This window comes from Podarcis cretensis (assembly GCF_951804945.1).
Source record: "Podarcis cretensis genome assembly, chromosome: 12".
Lineage (NCBI taxonomy): Eukaryota > Metazoa > Chordata > Lepidosauria > Squamata > Lacertidae > Podarcis > Podarcis cretensis.
The window spans coordinates 55318411-55335469 of record NC_137181.1 but is presented as its reverse complement, the minus strand read 5'-3'; the positions used below and the strand labels follow the sequence as shown (position 1 = coordinate 55335469).

The 17059-nt window shown below is 44.5% G+C and overlaps 1 protein-coding gene and 1 long non-coding RNA gene across 5 annotated transcripts in view; one reads left to right on the top strand and one right to left on the bottom strand.

The window, feature by feature from the left end:
* LOC307199701 overlaps positions 1 to 17059 on the bottom strand; it is a 401509-nt gene that overhangs the window by 16431 nt on the left and 368019 nt on the right. The window lies entirely within an intron of this gene.
* Positions 1 to 17059, top strand: part of PDE1C (phosphodiesterase 1C) — a 280403-nt gene that overhangs the window by 128450 nt on the left and 134894 nt on the right. Inside the window, exon 2 of one of the 4 annotated variants that reach the window (XM_079947552.1) lies at positions 5123 to 5149. The exons of the other annotated variants lie outside the window; for them this stretch is intronic. Within the exon in view, the coding sequence (XP_079803678.1) occupies positions 5123 to 5149 (27 nt within the window). The remainder of the gene's footprint in view (positions 1 to 5122; positions 5150 to 17059) is intronic. 4 annotated transcript variants of the gene reach the window in all.

Sequence of the window (17059 nt, the reverse complement as noted above, 5' to 3'; positions counted from 1 at the left end):
GGTATACTGGGCCGATGACCAGTGTATGCATGTAGCTCTGTACATTTATATAGCTTTGCATTACATTATATTATTATGTTTAAATCACACCTTCCCTTCAAGGAGTTTAAGACCACACATATGGTGCCACCTCCGTGTTATTCTAATCCTATGTGATAGGTTAAAAATATTTTTTAAAGTATAAATCTGCAGCAATATATTTTTCTTTTCATGCAAAAGCATTCAGCCACACAATCTTCCACACGCTATCTGAAGTGGCACAGTCCCCAAACAAGTTTAAAACCTCACTTGCTGTGTGTGTTAACTCTACTTACCTATAGTGTTCTGCAAGATGTTCTGATGTTTAGATTGTTGCGTTCAAGATGCAAGGAGAATACAGTATGGAGACAGACATGGTTGGGCATGCGTTAAGTGGTTGATATGTAAATGTTGACAGATATTCCGAAACGATGAATTATAAATCTCATAAAAAAGAATTATCACATCCTAGAGAATTAATCCAGTTTTAAATGCTCTCGTTCTATTGATCTCTTTTGAGCTCCACATGTTCCTTGAGAATTAACAGCTAAAAGAAGAGTGTTGTGAATGGACTTTATCATCTCATGTGCTATCAGCAGCAATTTTGCCAAGGCTAGGGATGGGGGCGGGTGTGTGTGTGTGTAAATGTGATTGTTGGCACAAAAGGTGAACCTAGCTAATTCACACTTTCTAAAACAACAGATGAACTAAAACTCAGCCATCCTCCTAAATTCGCACATGTCTGTATTTTGCAACGCAGTTCTCCCACCAAGTAATGTGTACAAAAATGCATATTACTAGTGTAAAGTGTGCATTAAATGGCTATATTACTGAAAGGTATGATATAAAAATGCATTATAAAGGGGAACTTGCTTTGCAAAGATGTGTTTATTAGGTTAAAGCACATACAAACATGTGCATATTGGGATAAATTTGCTGAAGACTTTTAATGACATAGAAATTAATTTAAAATTGGGGAAAAATGAAGAGAAACAAAAACTGAGAAAGTCACCCATCCCTAGAGAAGGCCCACAACTCCAAAGGCTCAAACTTTGACATGAGTAACATTTGGATTCTATAACATGTATAATGCCATGAGTCACCATACTTTAAAAACTGGTGATAAATGTACAAATTAACTTTTAACATGACAGGTTCAAAGTGGCGCTCACTTGGCTGGGAAACAAAAAAGATATTCTCACTTGCAAATTTGCTCAATTTACTTAAGAAACATCAGATACAATAAATAGAGAGACGTGCAGTGTCAATTACTAAAGAGTTATCTGGAGTTGAGCTTAACTTAAAGCAATTCAGATTATTTTTAAAACCTGAGTAGGAGTGAAGAAGCAACTCGTTTGACTAATATAAAATCATGTGGTAAAGTAGAAGGGGGACTATTCTTCTCGGGAATTGACTCCTCCTCCCCCCTTCCACTTTTTTTCAGATCCCTTCACTTCCGAGGGCCGCTTTGTATGGTCTGTTGAAGTTGTGAGTTGCAGTCACATGAACCAATGCAAACCTCTGCATTTGACAGCTTTCCCTCACATTGTTCTGCTGTCATAATTAATTGCAAAGTTATCCCTGTATTGGATAAATAGGCTGTAGGTAGTTGCATCCCAGAGAGGCATGTGTGAATGGTCTTGAAGATATTGCCATTTGATCACAGTAATGGGCAAATCCAAGATACTGGCTAATTTCAATCCTGAGAACTTTAATGCATTTTAGACAAAATTGCAGCAATCGTACCTTCTTAAAGTGAAACGATCTATTTTTTCCTTTCTTCTAACTTCTTTGAACCTCCTGCACCCACATATTGCAGCTTCCCATTGTTAGCAAGAAGGCTGGTTGTTATGCCTCTGTATATTCATGACGCAGGTGGCGCTGTGGGTTAAACCACAGAGCCTAGGACTTGCCGATCAGAAGGTTGGCAGTTTGAATCCCCGCGATGGGATGAGCTCCCATTGCTTGGTCCCTGCTCCTACAAACCTAGCAGTTCAAAAGCACTTCAAAGTGCAAGTAGATAAATAGGTACCGCTCCAGCGGGAAGGTAAACGGCGTTTCCGTGTGCTGCTCTGGTTCGCCAGAAGCGGCTTAGTCATGCTGGCCACATGACCCGGAAGCTGTACTCCGGCTCCCTCGGCCAATAAAGCGAGATGAGCGCTGCAACCCCAGAGTCAGTCACAACTGGACCTAATGGTCAGGGGTCCCTTTACCCTTACCTTATATTCCTGACTTCCAGGAATTTGCACATTCCTGCTTTCAATCTATGTGTATCGCTGACTATTACGACATCCCATGGCTGGCTGTTTCGAAGATCTGCTGTCAAATCTCTAAGAGAAGGCATGAACAAAGAGGGCATGTTGAAAACTCACTCCCAGTGGTCAGACTCTGGGCTTCTGTACTGAGGAGGGAAAATGAAGTTCAAGCAACAAGTTCTTACCATTATATCGGGGACTTTTTGAGCGTCAACAGCTTACATTTTTTCAGGGGAAGTATTGGGAATCACTTTGAATGGGAGGCCATTGAGAGGATAAAATGGGCGAAACCCCTGTCAATTGAGGGCAGTGGCAAGAGGGCAAAATTGGGGAGAGGAGTTGGGAAAAGTCACTAGCATCATGTGTATGCAAATCACTTGATGTCTGTAACATCAAGTGACAATGTGTGCATATGTCTTAGCAGATCAAATACTTTGCTGGGTCAGACCAAGGGGCTGTCTGAACCCTCCTCAATCTGGTGCCCTTCCTATATTTTGGACTACAGCCACCATGGCTGCGGCTGATGGGATTTGTATTCCAAAACATATGGGAAGGGTGGTTGGTCTAATTACCCGGTGTGATCTGCTCTGACTGGCAGGGCTGTTCCTGGGTTCCAGGCATGGGTCTTTGAAGTCCTGTCACCAAAGGCTCATTAGGTGTTGTCAGGGGCTCAGGAGCAGAGGCACAGGGAAGAGAGGAGATGGAGAGCGAAGGGGAAGAATCCGAGGGGAGCGTAGGAGAAGAGGACAGTGAACTGAGGGATTCCATGAGCCTCTCCAGTGAATCGGAAGATTCACAGAAGGGGGCGCCAGTGGCCAGAGGTAGGGGGTTCCCAAGGGGAATGCCCCAGGAGCAAGGGGGCAGCAGGGACTCCCAGAGCAGTAGCTGGAAATCAGGACCAGCTTCCCCACCAGAGCAGAGTGGGGGGGGGAAGAGTCCCAAGGATCGGGGCCAGTGCATTCCCCACCAGGGAGAGAAGATAAGGCAGGGCTGACCACGCCTCCATCAGAAAGTCGGACAACGGAGGAGAGGTCAGATCCGGCCAGTGTCCCGGAAGAGGGAAGCAGTGACCGAAGTACTGTAACGGTTAGGAGAAAGGTCACTGGGCTGGCGCGAGAGGCAAGTTCAAATGTACAGGAGCACGGGACAGCAGAGAATGAGGATTGGGAACCGGGTCCTAAAGCCCGCCGGAGGGAGGGGGAGGAGCTAAGCGACTCAGTGTCGGAAGAGTCCAGAAAGGGCAATGCCCCAGCGGGCAGGAGGACCCAGAGGAGGAGAGAGCAGCGTAAAAGGTGGAGCAGGGCTAGGATCTTAAACTGGTGTCATAGGGGAGGAGACTCAGACGGGACTTCGCCGATCTAGGGTTTAAGACGTAGGGCTGCACGCTGTGGCTTTGAAATGGAAACTGAACTTCAATAAAGACTTTTGTACATTACTACAGCCTAGCGTTGGTCCTCTGTGAACTGGGACCTAGAGGCAGCTCTGACAGGTGTAAATGCTGGGAATCAAACTTGGGACTGTTAAAAACATGTGCTCTTCTACAGAGGTACAGACCCTCCACAGATCACCTAATAATCATTGAGTGGTGAGAGGTGCAATCAGCCCTAAAAATTACACAGGTAAAGGTAAAGGGACCCCGACCGTTAGGTCCAGTCGCAGAGGACTCTGGGGTTGTGGCACTCATCTCAATTTACTGGCTGAGGGAGCCAATGTTTGTCCGCAGTTTTTCCAGGTCATGTGGCCAGCATGACTAAGCCACTTCTAGCAAACCAGAGCAGCGCATGGAAACACTGTTTACCTTTCCGCCAGAGCGGTACCTATTTATTTATTTGCACTTGGTGCTTTCGAACTGCTAAGTTGGCAGGAGCTGGGACAGAGCAACGGGAGCTTACCCCGTTGCAGGGATTCGAACCACCGACCTTCTGATCAGCAAGCCCTAGGCTCTGTGGTTTAACCCACAGTGCCACCCGCGTCCCCTAAAAATTACACAAGAGAGTATAAATTGTCTTCCTGTAACATGTCTGTCTTTCTCTTTGTGGCAGAATCATATATAGGTGATCTGTTCAGTATGGAAATCCCTTTAGCTGTGTATTCCCCATTTCCGTGTACATAAGGCAGGCACCAAATCTGATTATATTCTGGTCCGTGCTAAGAACATTCTTTTTTACCTGAGACTTACCTCATTTAAGGCCCACCAGTACTCCCCCTCCCTTCATACATTCTTCTTGAAGTCCATATATGTTGCTGTAATTGTGACATGATTTGCATTTTAACTTATTACCTATTTTGTGTGCAGATACACTGTTTATATGCATCAGTTTAAAGCGGTATATTAATCCATTGCTCTTCAGTTGACTTTTGTACTGTTCTTGGGGGCTGCTGCTCAGAGGCTGCTTCTGTCCACTTCACTTGCTAAGTTCTAGACAGCCTTGGTGATTGATGATCAGACTTTTGTGGGAGTTATGCTGAAAACACAAACAAATAAATGCCAACGAGAAATGAGAGGTGATTGCTGCTGTATAGACCAGACTGGGAGGCAACTGCTCTTGTGTGTCTGTGTTGTTTTCAGCTGTAACATGCAAATGGAAGATTTATAATACCAGGGATTTTTATTGCCTGGTTATGATGACTGGAACGGTGGATATGCATGGCAGAGAAATGGCACATTTCTTTTGACTCCGAGGAGTTTCCTGCTCTGGAGGTTCCTCACCAACAAACTTGTCCTTCAGATCTTATGCTAAAGCTTCACCTCCTCCCATTATTGAAAACACCGATCCATTCACATCTCCATCCACATCCTAGGTTGACCCTACTTATTCCTCATGTTTATTTATGTTCTTTTTCTGCAGGAGAAAATATAAGAAAACGTCACAGAGGTAGGTATTGATCGCAGAAGAACTCGAAGGCATTTGGCGGCGGGGGGAGTCAGCAGAAATTATTTGTTGTTGTTTTAGCATTGGTCTTGTTCATGCTGTGAACCCACTGTACCAAAAACAGGCAAAGTAAACCCATGGATAGAATCCAGCCCACTAGAGCTTTCGTGCCCCTGATCTCTTACTGCAACTCACCCATGGGTTGGTTGTTACAAAAGCTTTAGAGGTCCTGCAAGGTCTTGTGCTCCCAACTTCTGCATGATCCAAGCTGGTATTGGCTGGTTGGGAGTAGATCTGTATTGATTAAACAAACCCCCTTAGGGATTCAACAGGACCTCTGGTTAAATAAGAAATGTAGCATTTGACATGTATGTTGGGATCTTAATAAACCAATACCCACTTTCTTTGGAGAAATCTGCCTGCTTTATCTTTTATTGTGCTTTAAAACAGACATCAGCTGTGACCTTGTAATTATCAGGTGATTCTGCTTTATATAAGGAAATACTTGAAATCATGCCATGCCGTAATAATGCAGCCTAATATTATGTGGTGCTACACGCCACCCCAATCTCTGAGCAGTGCAGGATTCCAAGGGTACAGGCACTTTCTCAGAGTTTGTGTTTCCTTTGGAAATGAGGCACAACACAGACTGTGGTGTCTTTGCGATATATGGTTTATTGACACATATATACAACCTGAAGCTATGATGGAGGGGCTCACACCATTACTCTCCAAGAGGTTCTTTCTTCTCCCATGCCAGCAGAAATCAGCCATTGTCTACTGTTCCTTTGTCTAGCTTCATGCATTTAACAGATTGCCACATCTATCAGGAGTTTAGGGGAATCTGGCACCCCCAAACCCTGGCACCCACAACTCATAACTTTATTACCACTCAGAAGTCAGCCCACCAAGTCCAACAGGACTTGCTCCAATAAGTGCAAATAAGATTACAGTTGTCAGCCTGTGCACATTTTCTTGGGAGTAAATCCTCTTAACCCCAATGGGATAGGACTTAAGGAAACATTCTGAGTAAACACGTAAAGAGGAGGCTGTTAGTTGTCTTCTTGTAACTTTGCCAGGGGAATCCTAAAGAGAGGCCAGGTTGATTTTGATCTTGACTTTGTTCTTTCCGACGCTTCCTTATGCTTTGCTTTTAAATATTATGAATTTGAACAGACAACAGTAAATTTAGTGCTAATGGCTCACTTTTTTGCGCTCTCTCTCTCTCTCTCTTCTTCCCCCCCCCCACCCCCAATAATAATAATAATGGGAAAAGGTGGATCCAAACTATCATGTTTTTCACAGGGTCACTGAAATTTCATGTGGCTGCCTAACCTTTGAAAATGTTGATTGAAAGTTGGGTATGCTAATGGCAACTTTCCTTACCAATGGAGATGTTATCTGAAGCTTCCTCCGAGGTTCAGATCATTCCTGTTAGTTGCTGACAACTGCCAGTTCTCATTAGCATATCCGGGATTTGAAGGTATTCGGCACATGGAAGAGACAAAACCTCTAAGACTCTACTTAGAACTTATCCACACTTCCTTTTGTTTCGCTGCTTTTCCCCAGGGAAAACCTCTCTTTAGCATTCATTCTGAGCAAAACAGTAGTTCAGGTTTTCTCTGGATTGACATTTTCTTTGGTTTAGAGCTAGAGAGTGGCTTTTACCTGGGAAAGGTGTGGGACAAGGGGGAAACCATTCAGAGCTATGCCTAGAAAGTGTGGGTCACTGAGTGGCAGAAAACCACTCCGACCCATGTTTTCTAGGAACGGGACAAGTAGAAGTGTGAAGAAGCCATGGGTATGTTATTCTACGTGGCTTGTAGGCTACTCTTTTATGAGTCTTTTATGCTAGCTTGGGAATCTGTTTGCTGAACTGTAGAGCAGAAGAACTAGTCCTTCTGTAATAAACTGGGCCTCCATTTCTCACTACAGTGCACTGATTATATACCTTTATGCAACATAATGTTGACCCCCTTTCAGGTTGTAAGTGTCTATATTTTAGGAACTGCCCCATTATCTTGATTGTAACTGTTGTAAGTATTGTATTTTAAAACTGGTTTTGCCCACCCTGGAAAGGAAATCTCCCCCCTCTCCTCCTCCTCCTTTTCTTCTTCTTCTTTAATGAAGTCATATTGCAGTAAAAGATTCACAATTTTGCAAAGATTTGGGATGTTGTATAAAAAACATTTGGTGAAATGTAATGTTAAATGCGTGAAATGTTTCCATCTCCTTCTTATGGGTAAAATGTGGAGCAAACTTTCTACACATTTTGTTTGAAATTTGTCTGGACTGTTTGGGGTCAAATAGAATTGCATTGGGATTGGATTCTGCCCATATGCTAGCAATTGACCACCTCTGGTTTAGGCCTATGCAAACAAAGAAGGTTTGAAGAAGGCTTTGGAGTGAGTGAGTGAGTGCGTGGTGAGGTCCTATTCTGTCCTGCAATTAGCACTTTAATGAGCAATATCATGTGCTCCTGCTGTGTCAACTTAATGCCTTTGAAAACAACTGCAGGCTGATAATGTTTTCATCATAAACATGGACATTTCACAGCTCTCTAGGCAAAACCCCACTTCATTAGCCTCAAGTTCAGAAGGGCACTTGATCAGCAAGCTATGATGCCAAGCAATCACTGCAACGTCAAGAAACACAGTGTGTTTAATTAGGATTGCTCATTTTTCACATCCAGGTTGCTTTGGTTAAGAGAAGGCTAGCCAGCTATTTAGATAATTAGTACTTTGAGGTTTACTTTACAGAATTGGGTGTTTACTGGAGAGAAGGGGGATGGAATTATCTAGAACTGTCTGGTATCAACCTGTCTGGCATAATTCTGTTCCATTCATGGGTATCTGAACATTTATGAAAATATGTTCATTCTACAGAGTGCTCTTACTAAACTAACATCAAGGCTGACCTGGCAAAAAGCTGGTTTAATGGTTTATGAGTGCATGGAAATCACTGGTGCTCCTTAGGAGCACCAAGTACATAGCTGTCAACTTTTCCCTTTTCTTGCGAGGAATCCTATTTGGAATAAGGGAATTTCCCTTTAAAAAAGGGAAACGTTGACAGCTATGACCAAGTACCTTAAAGTCGTTTGCATGCATAGTCTTGTGAAATTGATCTCAGAATATAAATTTGCAAAAGGCTTAGGTGCTACTTTGTTTGTCAGCTTATTGCAAAACATGCGGTGTTAGGCATATGTCACGACTGTCAGTAGTATTTGGGGAAGAGTGGGGGGGGAGTCTATATCATATCAGAAATATATTAGCATCCAATATTATGCCCCATTTAAAAATAGCCTCAGTTTATTGTTCCTTAACTTTGGCTTAATTTCCTTTTCACTTCTTATTTATTGACCTTGCAGAGTTATCTTGATTATCTAATTCTTTAAACTCCCCCAAGTAATTATAACGCTGCTCAGCTCAAATGAAGCAATTCTGGGTGTGTGTTTTTTTCCAAAAACACACACTTTTATCTAGTAAGACGACTGAAGAGCAGAATGCCATGTGAAAAGACTTGCCACCGTACTGAATGATCACTTTGATTTGAATTAAGATATGGTTGGATTAAAATGTTGTAAATAAATGAATGTATTAATTATGAACAGGAAAACCTGTATCTATTTTAAAACAATTCTTCTGCAAGAAACTGCAGTCTTTGGAATGATGATAGCAACCCTCAGAGTCTAGTGGTATAGGACTGACAGCATATAACAACTCATAAGTCGAGCTGTGTCCTATGCAAGTGTGAACAGAAATTAGCCATAGTTTGAGCAAGCACACACAGATGTCTGTGTGCTTCAGACCCTAAACAGATATGTGGGCATTTTTTCTCTACACTAGGTCAGTATTTATCAGCCAGAGCCAAGCAACCATAAAGGGGACCCTTCAGTGTGGGAGCCAGTGTGGTTAAGAGCAGTAGGCTCGTAATCTGGTGAACTGGGTTCGCTTCCCTGCTCCTCCACATGCAGCTGCTGGGTGACCTTGGACCAGTCACACTTCTCTGAAGTCTCTCAGCCCCACTAACCTCACAGAGTGTTTGTTGTGGGGGAGGAAGGGAAAGGAGAATGTTAGTCGCTTTGAGACTCCTTCAGGTAGTGATAAAGCCGGATATCAAATCCAAACTCTTCTTCTTCAGTGCCCCCAATCCCCTCGGCAGCCATGGCAGTGGCCTCGTAGACAGGCCCCACCCCCTTTGCTCTTCCATTCACCCACTTTATGGGGGACCAAGCGAATGAGGATCAGATAAATGGTGATAACCCTTCTTAGGGGCATTTAGGTGTCCCAGATCTTGTTCTCATAAAAACAGGAAGTGACGCCATATTGAGTGGAGGAGGAAGCAAGCGGGAGGCATAGATCTAAGAAATGTGTTAAAGGAATGCATGGAATCGAACTTCCAGTAGCACATTGAAACGCTGTGCTGAAGGGAAGACCCCTTGGAAATTTGGGACTCTCTGTTAAGAAGTGGAAAGCCATGATGGCTTAAGGGCTTTCAAGACCATCTTTGTGTTTTCGGGGCAGTTGGAGGGTATGCTGTGTGTTCAGATCATGCACTGAGATCCTGCTCTGTATATGGTTACAAAGGGTAGGGTCTTCTTAGAGTGGGGACCCTCCCTAGGGAATGATCTCTTCTAGGATGCCAGACAGTCCTGCTCTTGGCTGTCTTTTAAGAGGACTGCAAAGGATTTTCACCTGATTGTAAGAGACATAAATTTGAGCTGCTATGGTGGTGTTGTGTTCCCTGTGGCTTCATTCGTTTTACATTTTTAAATGATGGTTTACATTGCTTGGTTTTATTTTAAATTATTCAATTTTTTTTATCTTAAGTGTAAGTTAATGAGGATCCTATTGAGCACAACTGCAACCTATACTTTGTGAGGAAATACATTAACAATTGCAGTAAGCATAATATTGAAACTAAAGCCATAGAAATGGAGTGAGTCTGTGCGCATTGCGCCCCTATTTCACCAGTCTGGAAAATGTGTTAGTTGTCCTGCTGTTTAGAAGATTCTGGATTGTGTCAATTTTAATAAAGAGTGTTGTACAAGATCCACATTATTTGAAGATGACATAACAATTAAAATCGGTATGATGTTGCTCTAGAATAGGAGTGGGGAACCCACGGACCTCCTTATTTTCTGGACTGCCAATCAGTGCTGACGGAAACGGACATTCAGCAATCACCACAGCTTTCCTACTGCTGCCCTAGAATTAACCTTTGCTTTAGGAGAATGTTGTGTTTTGAAGAGCCCCACACGCACACACACAAAGCTAAGCCTTTGTACGATCTGCCCTTGTGAATTTGTTTTCACAGATTGCTCTAAAGAATCTTTACCCTTAGATCCTTGTTAGCTAACACGAAGATGGCTGCAATCTGGGAGCATTTAAAGCCGTCTGCTGTTCACCCGTGTTCAATTTAAATAGCAGTTCAGGGAGCCAGGGAGTTTGAGTTATGAAGCCAAGAATTAATATATTTGCAGAGTGTAAATATACTCAGAAAATGTTGACTGTGAAATAAATTTGTCGGTTATCAACCTTGCAAAATATGTAAAGGTGGTTTCGAATGCTTTAATTAGAAAGAGCTTTGGATCATGTTCCGATATCTATATGACCAGTTCAAAGGCCACAAATATATTCTGGGCTTTGGGGAGCTTTTTTGGGGTGGGAGGGGCAAATGAAAAAATTAATACAGCATACTTTCCAGTATTCAAAGAAGCCAAATAGAAACTGGCTTCAAGGTCATTTGTCCCAACATCTCAATGAAAGCTTCATGTTCGTCTGCATTATGCATAGAAATAGGGTTTTATATTATCCTGCAGTCCCTGGCCTTCTGCCTGGTGTGTTCCATGCAGTGTTGGGCCAGCATGGTGGGCTGGAAGGCATTTAGATCCTCAGGCCCACAGGGAAGTGTCTGTGAAGGTTCTGGTATCTATGCTATCTGGTGCCTGTGGTATCTGGTCCAGGGGGCTCCTGCTTGGCAACCTTCAATTTAGTGCCCCACATCAGACTCAAAGTCACAAACTCAGTCTGGTTCACTAGCAATGTAGTGGGTGGCCAGTATAAAATGTAGCAATTTACTTGTCATTCGGTGAATATGAGTACACTGTATATCTTATCAATCTGTGCTGCCTACAGTTGCTCCGAAGAAAATCCAAGTGAGAATCTTGAACGAATTGTTAGTGTGGTCTGTAAAGGAGACTCATTAATTTGAGCAAGTTAAATCTTAAAATGAACTTCAGGATGTTTTGAGGTTTATTTTAATTTTTATTGCATTTTATTGCATTGATTAATTCAATGATTGATTGCATCATTCCCTTTTCTTCATGGAGCTCAAGGTGATATACATTGTTCTCCATGTTCAGTCCCCACAAGAACCCTGTGAGGTAGCAACTGGCCCAAGGTCACCCAGCAAGCTATGTGGCTGAGTGCGGACTTGAACTCTTTTCTCTCCCAGGCCCTAGTCTGATACTCTAACCACTACACCACACTGGCTGTCTAAGTGGAGATCGTATTTACCCATATTTGTGCCAATAGGCACTCTAGGTAAAGGTAAAGGGACCCCGACCATTAGGTCCAGTCGTGACCGACTCTGTGATTGCGGCACTCATCTCGCTTTATTGGCCGAGGGAGCCGGTGTGCAGCTTCCAGGTCATGTGGCCAGCATGACTAAGCCGCTTCTGGCGAACCAGAGCAGCTCACGGAAACGCCATTTACCTTTCCGCCAGAGCGGTACCTATTTATCTACTTGCACTTTGATGTGCTTTCGAACTGCTAGGTTGGCAGGAGCATGGACCGAGCAACGGGAGCTCACCCCGCCGCGGGGATTCGAACCGCCGACCTTCTGATCGGCAGGTCCTAGGCTCTGTGGTTTAACCCACAGCGCCCACCCACATCCCAAATAGGCACTCTACTACATTGGTAATGGCCTGTGAGCAATAAATATTTATTGGATGTTGGACTCAAAGTCAGACACTTGGTCTGGTTTCTTAGCCGGCGACATTGCAGCCTCTGACTCCATGCCTTGCTCGGCTAAACTCTGGGGCCAGATGCATGTGTGAAGCCGTGACGAAACCTTGCAAGGTCTTACATGCAAATGCATGTACTAACACCATAATGGTGATGACATTGCTTGTAAATGTGTCTAATAACACCCCTTTCACCCAACAGCAGTAGCAACAAACTTTGGCGCTGAAACCGTTGTTTGGAGGAATCTGTGGAGTTTGGGAAGCTGCAGATTAATCTCAATAGCTTGCTTTGACAACATTCCAAATGTCATTCTGTATTCAATTCACTCACTTGAGTCTGTCATACCGTTTTGTGGATAGGCTTCCCAGAACACATTTTAACGTGTTGTTTACGATAACAGACGGGCACTTGAGGAACTGAATATTTTAAGGGGCAGGGAGTTGTTCAGCCTTTTTCATCGGTTCCTCCTGGATTGTCCTGACATTTTGTCTTTATTCGAACCAAGACGCCTCGTGCTTAATGCAAGCTAGGAAAAGACCTTTGGGGTTTCAGAGAACAGCGCTATTATCAGTCTTTATGAAGCTTCAGTTCATGTCGCACAATGAGTCCGTCCTCCGGATAAGGGACCTGGGGTGGCAAAAGGGCCTTTTCTGCCACATCTCCTGTCATCTTGCAGAAGTGATAATGCTCTAGAGCAAAAGACCAGAGTTGCACTACTTTCCTCTGCCATAGGAGCACCGGGCGGAGTGCTGTTCAAAACACGCAATGGCTTCAGAAGAATGAGTAACTGATTCACCTTGATACTGTTTGCAATATCTGTCAAACTCCGTTGCCTAGCATCCTTTTATCTGCATGTGTCAGATAAAAATAGGTCCTTCTGTTTTATATTACATGGCAGGGTTCCTCCTTGGAGATCAAGTGAGTGGAATGAAACATGTGCTTCCATGGGCACTTGCTGGTCATGAAAGGATCCTGGAACTATTTCTAGCTATTTCAAAGAGGCTCCTTTTGCCTTCTGTCTTATATATACGAATAGTAGTGAAGTCAGTTTTCTGTTGGGCCTGGAGTAGAACCATCCACACAGAAGATGGGAATATTAGCAAGCCCGGGGGAACCCTGAATTGAGTAGAAGTTCAAAAACAAAACAAAACACATTTGGGCAGGGGCCCTAAACAGGAAGATCTCAAGTTATTGTTGTTTAGTTGTTTAGTCGTGTCCGACTCTTCGTGACCCCCTGGACCAGAGCACACCAGGCACTTCTGTCTTCCACTGCCTCCCGCAGTTTGGTCAAACTCATGCTGGTAGCTTCGAGAACACTGTCCAACCATCTCGTCCTCTGTCGTCCCCTTCTCCTTGTGCCCTCCATCTTTCCCAACATCAGGGTCTTTTCCGGGGAGTCTTTTCTTCTCATGAGGTGGCCAAAGTATTGGAGTCTCAGCTTCAGGATCTGTCCTTCCAGTGAGCACTCAGGGCTGATTTCCTTCAGAATATATGGGTCTGATCTTCTTGTAGTCCATGGGACTCTCAAGAGTCTCCTCCAGCACCATAATTCAAAAGCATCAATTCTTTGGCGATCAGCCTTCTTTATGGTCCAGCTCTCACTATACAGACCTTTGTTGGCAAGGTGATGCCAACAAATCTCAAGTTACTGAATGACAATTGATGGTACATGTAGTATTATTTGAATCTGTAAGTGGTAGGTGGGTCTGTGAATGTTTTCACAATGAAAGCAGGGCAACCTCTGCCATAATAATAATAGTAGTAGTAGTAGTAGTAGTAGTAGTAATAATAATAATAATAATAATTTATTTGTACTCCGCCCATCTGGCTCGGTTTCCCCAGCCACTCTGGGCAGCTTCCAACAAAGATTTAAAATACATTAAAATGTCACACATTAAAAACTTCCCTAAACAGGGTTCCCTTCAGATGTCTTCTAAATGTCAGGTAGTTGTTTATCACTTTGACATCTGATGGGAGGTCGTTCCACAGTGCGGGTGCCACTACCGAGAAGGCCCTCTGCCTGGTTCTTTGTAGCTTTGCTTCTCACAGTGAGGGAACCGCTAGAAGGCCCTCGGCGCTGCTTCCCTTCTGCTTCTGAAGTGGCTCAGTCAGTGCACATTTCCTCAGGCCCTGCTGCGATAACTGCTGTGTAGCTTCCTTTTCTTGGTCCACCGGGTTCCAGTAGCAATAGAGAAAATGGGCGGCAGGAAGACCAGAAAATAAGACAGTGGGCAGACAGAGCCGTTTTTGGAGACCAGAGCACATAAGGCAGGGGGCACCCAGTGCAGTGCAGGCTTAGAATATTCCTACAGGGCTGGACCTATTATTAGGCAGAGAGCAAGTTAGGGATGCGGGTGGCACTGTAGTGTAAACCATTGAACTTAGGGATTGCCGATCGGGAGGGCGGCAGTTCCAATCCCCGTGACAGGGTGAGCTCCCTTTGTTCGGTCCCAGCTCCCGCCAACCTAGCAGTTCGAAAGCATGTCAAAGTGCAAGTAGATAAATAGTTACCGCTCCAGCGGGAAGGTAAACAGTGTTTCTGTGCGCTGTTCTGGTTCGCCAGAAGTGGCTTAGTCATGCTGGCCACATGACATGGACAACTGCCTGTGGACAAACGCCGGCTCCCTTGGCCAATAAAGCAAGATGAGCGCCACAACCCCAGAGTCGTTCGTGACTGGACTTAACTGTCAGGGGTCCTTTACCTTTAAGTTGCTGCTGCTGAATTGGGAATCCGCCATGTAGGTAGCCTGCTGCCTTCAGCGGAGGATGCTGAAGTAAAAATCAACAGCCAGTGGGTGGGAGATGTCCATCAGATTCTTTGCCTCAGGCAGCAAAATGTCTTGAGCCTGAACACCCCCCCACCAATATTCTCTTGAGGCATTGGCTTACAGTGGTGCCTCGCAAGACGAAATTAATCCATTCTGTGAGGCTCTTCGTATAGCGGTTTTTTCGTCTTGCGAAGCAAGCCCATTGACAGCTTAGCGGATTAGCGCTATTAGCGGTTTAGCGGCTTTTAGCGGATCAGCTGATAAGTGGCTTAGCGGCTTAGGAAAAGGGGGAATAAAGGGGAAAAAACCTGCAGGAACTCGCAAGACATTTCGTCTTGCCAAGCAAGCCCATAGGGAAATTCGTTTTGCGAAGCACCTCCAAAACAGAAAACCCTTTCGTCTAGCGGGTTTTCCGTCTTGCGAGGCGTTTGTCTTGCGGGGCACCAATGTAATTGGTTTCCCTGTTTTGTTCTCCCTGGGTCACCATTTTTCTTTCAAAATGGCACGTGTGCTATCGTTGCTGGTGCGTACAGCTGTGATTTTTTAATAATAAAATAAATAAAAGTAACATGGTGAAGCAGGAAGTGAAAATGAGAAGACTCCTCACAAAGAAGGCCCTTAACTGCAGAAGTGAAATTGACAAGAGGATTTTCCAAAGTTCCCTGAGCAGAAGAAAAGCGGGTGGGAGGTTACGATGGCAGAAGAAGGAGCAGGTGATCAGCACATCATCGCTGACCAATGCAGAGAAGCATCATGGATCAGTACACCCAGGAGATACCTGGTCTTCTCCCTCCCTATCTGGTGCATGAGTAATGACGTTCGAAGTGGGGGAGAAGCATTATATGAACAGGTGTAAAGCACATTAACTGAAACGGAGGATGATTCCTGAGTGAGTGGAAATTAAAGCACTTTAAAACAAAGGTGGGCTGAGTAATCAGAGCACAAAGAGTATCTGAAAACACTTGACCCCCCCCTCAAACAGAGCAACTCAATTTAAAAGCAGGCCTTTCCTCAGATGGGTGCTCACACCCCGTCTTTGCCTATCTCTCCCTTTTCTGATGGTCCCATTTCCCAGTAAAAAAAGGAGGGAAGTGAGCAGCGGTTCTGGATTTAGGGCAGTTCCACCACACAGGGGGGTGAGCTGAGTGGGCACAAAATAGAAATAAAACAGGAATTATTGTGAAAATAAGATTTTTTTTTGGGGGGGGGATTTTGTCCTCACTTGGCGCCATATTACCCAATTCCACCCCTGTGGGCAATGGAGGGATCCTAACAACAGTGGGGACAATTCTGACTTATTTTGGAGGTGATGAGGAGCGGCAAGGAAAGCCCTTACAATGCATGTGTCATTTTGGTCTCAGGCAAAGCGCTCTCTTCTGATCTAGCCTTACAAGAAATTCCTGTTTTGAAGTCTTGGGATAATGTGGAGCCTGGCTATTCGTACCTATGGGACTGCCTCTCCTGGTATGTCCCATGGAGGACCTTATGATCTTCAAACAAAAACACCTTGGAGGTCCCGGGCCACAGGGAGGTTAGTCTGGCCTCAACCAGAGTCAGGGCTTTTTTGGCTGTGGCCCCGATCTGGTGGAACGCTCTGTCACAAGAGACTAGGGCCCTGCAGGACTTGACATCTTTCCGCAGGGCCTGCAAGACAGAGCTGTTCCACCAGGCCTTTGGCCAAGGCACAGCCTGACCCCCTCCTTTGGTAATCCTCACAGAACTCTAGCCCAATGGCTGCCATTAATCTGATTTTGAACTGATTTTAGAATGAATTGATTTTAGAATGCTGTGTTATTTTATTGTTGCTAGCTGCTCTGAGCCCAGCTTTGGCTGGGGAGGGCGGGATATAAATAAAATTTATTATTATTGTTGTTGTTGTTGTTGTTAGCTTTTCTGACCAAGCTGGTAGGATCTCGCTTCGGGTGTGGCGTAGCCAACAAGTGGATGGAGGCAATGTAGACGGCTGATTCTCAGGTCCAGATTATTAGTCAACTGACTGTTTTGGGTGGGAAAAGACTCTCACCCAAAGAAAGGGCTTGTAGTCTCTGTGTGTTCCTGGATCCACCTTTGTCGCTAAAGGCCCAAATGGCTAGGAGGGTCTTCCACCAGCTTCGGCTGCTAAAACAGCTACAGCTGTTCCTTGAACTTGGTCATCCATGCGCTAGTAACTTCCTGGC